The sequence below is a fragment of the Patiria miniata genome, unplaced genomic scaffold (assembly GCF_015706575.1).
Source record: "Patiria miniata isolate m_02_andy unplaced genomic scaffold, ASM1570657v1 HiC_scaffold_7, whole genome shotgun sequence".
In the NCBI taxonomy this organism is placed as follows: domain Eukaryota; kingdom Metazoa; phylum Echinodermata; class Asteroidea; order Valvatida; family Asterinidae; genus Patiria; species Patiria miniata.
The window spans coordinates 6455371-6461626 of NW_024037074.1; the positions used below are offsets into that span (position 1 = coordinate 6455371).

General features: G+C 39.0%; 1 protein-coding gene across 1 annotated transcript in view; it reads left to right on the forward strand.

The window, feature by feature from the left end:
- The first annotated feature begins 6122 nt into the window (after positions 1-6122).
- Positions 6123-6256, forward strand: part of LOC119744292 (hybrid PKS-NRPS synthetase pynA-like) — a 9272-nt gene continuing 9138 nt past the window's right edge. Inside the window, exon 1 of the mRNA XM_038220163.1 lies at positions 6123-6177. Within this exon, the coding sequence (XP_038076091.1) occupies positions 6123-6177 (55 nt within the window). The remainder of the gene's footprint in view (positions 6178-6256) is intronic.

Here is a 6256-nt window from a genome sequence, read left to right on the forward strand (position 1 = left end):
AGCAAGTCTGGTGACATCGATGTCGTTGCCATAGCAACACACGCGCTAAAATTGGTCCCATACCCATACCACGATCGGGGCAACGACCTTAACTGTACTTGTCAGTTCCTGCATTCATGTTAAACCAGCAGCAAGGCCTGAATCTTGTTTACATCCGGGTTTTTTATGTTTGATTATAAGACACGGTTTATGTACGGTTTACCTCCCGAGTGAAAGTTGGGGGGGGGGGGAATCACTCGGGTGGGACTCGAACCAACGACCTCCTGATTTTTAGTGCAGTTTTACCACTCGACCACCGAGCTTACTTATGTGTTTACTTTCTTAGAGTTTAATAGGCACTCTCCTGAAGACGGTCAGAGCATACTGACCGGTACGTCGAGTTTATACCTCTGGTTCTTTTCAGAACCATTCTCGTATATGTTTCAGAAATTATTCCCATATGGTGTTTCCGCAAACTTTCATACATTGGTATCTCCACTACGCAAAGCCTCAAATCTTACACTTAAAAACATCGGAGATTAATTTTAGGCCTACTTCCGCATTTAGCGATTGCAAATTTTTTACCGTGAACTTTTTTGGGTCTGTTAATGTTTATTAATTATTGGTACGTCCATGTGTCGTGAATAAAAAAGGGCATGCTGGCCAAATTGGCCGCGAAATGTGTAAACAGGACGAGTCAAAAAAAGCAAAACCCAAATGTCGGGACTATTGTTTTTGTGAAGTTCTGCGTGTAGCACTTTCAAAATACTAGGATATGAAAGCCCAATTCATAAGCTTTCTTTTTAGTAGGCCCCCTACAAGAATCATTCAAATCACATATATACTTTTTAAGTTACTGAATTTTAAACACAACAACCGATTTGAAGTTCTGTCCACAGATCACAAAAAGCTGTGTTCTTTCAGCAAAACGCAAACAATTTACATAGGGTCTACGGATTTGTTTTCTTTTTGCTGAAAGAACGCACACCTTTTTTTTGTGATCCATGGGCAGAACTATAAAACGGTGGTTGTGTTTAAAATTCAGTAACTTGAAAAGTACATAAGTGATTTAAATGGTTTTTGTACTAAGAGAAAGCTTACGAATTGGGCTTTCATATTCTAGATTTTGAAAGTGCTACATGCAGAATTTCAATAAAACAACAGTCCCGACATTTTGGTTTCGCTTTTTTTCAACTCACCCTGTATTTTGCAGAGGCATTGCAGCCAACTCGGCAGGGCATGTGACCATTGGCCGCGGTTATTGTCGAGGCCTGCCGTAGAATGACAGAAGCTGTAATTTCCAAGGAAAAGATTAAACAAACGGAGAAAGGAATTATGGCTTACCAAACAAAACAGCAAAACTCAAGAACAAAGTTACACTTTTTCAAACAAATTGAAACAAAATGTTACAAAATGGCTTTATAAAAGGACAAAACTTCGACCAGATTGAAGACAATTTCAATTCGAGGCGGCTGCATCGTGGGGGGCGAATGGGCAGATGTCCTCCCATGATAAAACTATAATGATGAATTGGAGATGCAGTAACAGAACGTAAAGATTCGTATTAAAATGTATGATTACTTGCATCAAAGGGAATATACAACATTTGCAAACATCGAAAAAAAAAACTACCAAGTTTTTACGAAATACCTTACTAGGATGTTGGTAAATGACAGTCTCAAGCATCTTGTAAAATTATGGCACCTGGTGTGAAGTCATTTTCAAGAAAATGGTATTTTTGTATACATTTCCAACCGTGGTCGGCCGACCAGCGTTGGAAAAACCTAACTATTTTTCAACTACTGCTCCAAATTTACCATTTGTTATTCCAAATGTTAGTGCTATTGGTTACATGTTTATGAACGAGTGCAGGCCAGCTAGACTGGTTCCCTTGCCTTACAATTTTCCATCATCTATAAATTGATCCATTTATCTTTTGTGGAGTCAGGAAACCAGACTACCTTTTCATCCTTTCCGAACACAAAACTTCAAAAATGTCAGTGTAACAATACTTGATTTATTATACTAACCCCTCAAATAGTTCATTTCTGAAAATTACAGCAAAAGCCAATGATGTACATTCCCAACCACGCCACGGATTTTTTTTATACCCAACTGAGCGTAATCACCCCTGGGCCGCGGCTAGGAAACCAGACTACCTTTTCATCCTTTCCGAACACAAAACTTCAAAAATGTCAGTGTAACAATGCTTGATTTATTATACTAACCCCTCAAATAGTTCATTTCTGAAAATTACAGCAAAAGCCAATGATGTACATTCCCAACCACGCCACGGATTTTTTTTTAAGCCCAACTGAGTGTAATCACCCCTGGGCCGCGGCGCTAGCATGCTACGGATGGCTGCACGTCGATCCCGCCCCCCTCCCCACCCCAACTGGTTCGGTGTTGTTTTGTGTGCATTTCAATGCTTGTAGGATTTTCTTTCCCGTGTAGACTCTATGTAGGATTGTTTGTACTGTGTAGAATGGTGTAGGACTGTAGGATCTCGACGCTCCTCAAAATTCAACTTTTTCATTTGTGCACATTTCAATGGCTGTAGGATTTTCTTCCCCTATGTAGGATTTTTTGTACTGTGTAGAATGGTGTAGGACTGTAGGATCTCGACCTTCCTCAAAAATCAACTTTTTCATTTGTGCGCATTTCAATGGCTGTAGGATTTTCTTCCCCATGTAGAATCTATGTAGGATTTTTTTGTACTGTGTAGAATGGTGTAGGACTGTAGGATCTCGACCTTCCTCAAAAATCAACTTTTTCGTTCGTGCACATTTCAATGGCTGTAGGATTTTCTTCCCCTATGTAGGATTTTTTGTACTGTGTAGAATGGTGTAGGACTGTAGGATCTCGACCTTCCTCAAAAATCAACTTTTTCGTTTGTGCACATTTCAATGGCTGTATGATTTTCTTCCCCTATGTAGGATTTTTTGTACTGTGTAGAATGGTGTAGGACTGTAGGATCTCGACCTTCCTCAAAAATCAACTTTTTCTTTTTTGCACATTTCAATGGCTGTAGGATTTTCTTCCCCTATGTAGGATTTTTTGTACTGTGTAGAATGGTGTAGGACTGTAGGGTCTCGACGCTCCTCCAAAATCAACTTTTTCATTTGTGCGCATTTCAATGGCTGTAGGATTTTCTTCCCCATGTTGAATCTATGCAGGATTGTTTGTACTGTGTAGAATGGTGTAGGACTGTAGGACCTCGACCCTCCTCAAAAATCAACTTTTCCGTTTGTGCGCATTTCAATGGCTGTAGGATTTTCTTCCCCTATGTAGGATTTTTTGTACTGTGTAGAATGGTGTAGGACTGTAGGATCTCGACCTTCCTCAAAAATTAACTTTTTCATTTGTGCACATTTCAATGGCTGTAGGATTTTCCTATATATGTATATAGGCTATAGTTTGTACTGTGTAGATTGGTGTATAGGACTCGACTGTAGGATCTGATTATCCTCAAAAATCAGCCTTTTGTTTTGTGCACATTAATTTTCAAAAAATCCCATTACCACAATGAAATAAACTGAATTTAGCAATACAAAACATCACTAGCAAATAAAAAAAAATAAAAAAGAAGAAGAAGAAAAAAAAATGACACAACAAGCGGGGGGGGGGGGGAGAAAAACATTACTGGCCATTATGTCATGCGATGTGACTTACTTGTAGCTTATTTTTTTGTGTTATCCATAAAAAAATATTTATTGAACATTCTGGACCCTTTAGTTCTTTATGTTAATCGGAGGGTACCAGTGGAGGGTACATCCCCCCAACGGTCGGCAAATTTCCATTTCAGACAATAATTTAGTTCATTCTCGCGGAGTAGGCTGTACTGGTTTCTGCCCCATGATCAGTATCGATAATGTACAGAACGGAAACCAGTCTGCCCGCAAGGCGGATCTGCTTGTGCCCCTAAAATAAAAAAAACACTATATTTTAGAGGGTTGCAAACGCCCAATAACGAAAAAAGAAGAAGATGTTTAAGTAAAACATACAAGTAGAAATGTATTTAGAGAAAATCGAATATGTTGTAGAGCACCGGTAAGGCAACTTTAAAGTATTGTCAAATATATTATGTAAAACTAAATTACTTCAATTTGCGCCTCAAATTTAGTGAAGTTTTATTAGACCTTTCAAAACGTATCTACATTTTTAAATCACTGTAGGGGCTATACGGACGTACGATCTTTGATCTTTTGATCTTTGAGTACGATTGTTATACAGTATCCGACTTCATTTTGTCCCTCAAAGTCAAGTACGGAGCAATGGCTTTCTTTCATACTGTACCGCGAAAAGAAACTTAAGTCACACCAACATGGAAAACTGTGGTTTCGCAAATAATGACCCTACACCCAAGTTCCGTGTCCCGGTTTCAGGGGACGTAACAATGAGACCCGCACTCCATTGGCCCAAATTTCTAAGCAGCAAGGTCATTACCAAAATTGGGTTTGAACAAAAACGAAAGACCAGTCAGCTGACGTCCATCATGATATGAAAGAAAAATATTAATTGTTAACCTTGTTCCGTGATTCTCGCAATATCAACAGCAAACTTAATCGCAATTCAGTTATCCGGTATAGGGCCTATGCGTGACGCGTACGTTGACGCTGTCCCTCGTTTATTTACACAATGAATAATTGTCTATAAGTTGCCGCACAAAGTTCGACCGCCCAAGTGTCGAAGTTTGTTTGGAGTGTTTATCTAAAAGATTGACAAGGGCATGGGCGTCGCCAGGATTTTTTTCCGGGGGGGGGGGGGCAAAGCATATTTTTCTCCAAAATTCCTTAAGTTTTTCATTATATTATAAATTTATCATTTTTCCGAGCGTGAGCAAGGGAGCATTTGCCCTAGTCACCAGTGCCATTCTCGAAAAGTGTCACAGTTTCGAACGTATTAAGGTAGCGCAAAGCTTAAGTTTTGCCATTATCGATAGTGCATGTGAACTTGCGAAGAACATAGCTTCAAACTTTACAGGTGGGTTAAGAATGAATGTCCCTGTATGTGCAAAACATGTCAAAGAATTGTCACTAGGCAGCTGATGAGGGGGTGGCCCAGAAACGCCAACCCCCGCGCTAAGAAAAAATCGGGCCGTTGATGGGAAATTCATGGTCACATCATGGTTTCCATTGTCACATCATTCATGACAAAGTGCACGGTTTTATAACATGATCTTTCAGATAAGTAGTCCAACGTCAGCCATTCGTCGTGTGTGGCATGTGCCCTACCTATGTTTAATCATATGCGAAGAATGAGTAGTGCGTCAAACATTAAAACGCTTTTTTTGTATTTGTCGTGGTTAATTATTCAGGACAAACGTGTTTAAAGCTATATATGTGACAAGCTTTACACACAGACTGAATGTCTAGACAAGTGATCTTAGCTGGGGTTACAAGTTGCAACATCAGCGCATCAACACAAAACGTAAACAGATAACAGGGGTGTGAAATGTCAGCTTTAAAGCTGATTTCAGTTTTTTTTCAGTTTTTTTTGTTTGGATTTCAGCTTTTTCCCCTCACTTGCTGTGTACAAAAGTACACTCTAAAAACTGTGTTTATCAATTAAACACAATCTTGCTATCACTTCGTAAACATGTTTGGAAGCTTAACATTATGTGTTCAATTCCTAAACGTCAAATGGCTAAACACTATCCATCCTAACTCTAAACATGTTTACAAACTGATAGCAAAAAGTGTTTTAGAAAAGTGTTGAATTGCTAAGCACAGTTTTTGCAGTGTATAGGAGATTACCAAAGTTCAGTTTTTTTACACATTTTTTTTAAGCAGTGGTCATTCGCACCCCTGACATAAACTAACGTCAGAAAACTCAGCCAGAATCTATTTAAAAAAAAACATTATTTATTGGTTTCCCTTACAACAGGTCTGACTATAATAGGAAAACTGAAAAGGTTCTTTTCCCTAGTGTAGCCCCCCCCCGGGTTTGTATTTGGGTAAGGTAAAAAAAATGAGCTTTTTATTGTGAAAAAGCGTACCCCTTACAGAAACTATACTGTCCATATTCTGCCCGCCTTGGAAATCGGCCCCAGTTACTCCACAACAGAGTGGTAAAAAATATACACTTTTTCAGACGCATTTTCTCAGATAGGGGAGCTAATGTTTTAAGATATTTCTAAACTAATGGCGCTGAAAATGAAGCCTAAATTAAGAAATGGCGATGGTTTAAAGAAAGATGGTCAAAACCAGGTGTGACAGTGTATTGTATGACATGACCAGGAATATTCTACACCACATGTATTTACAAACATTAAAAA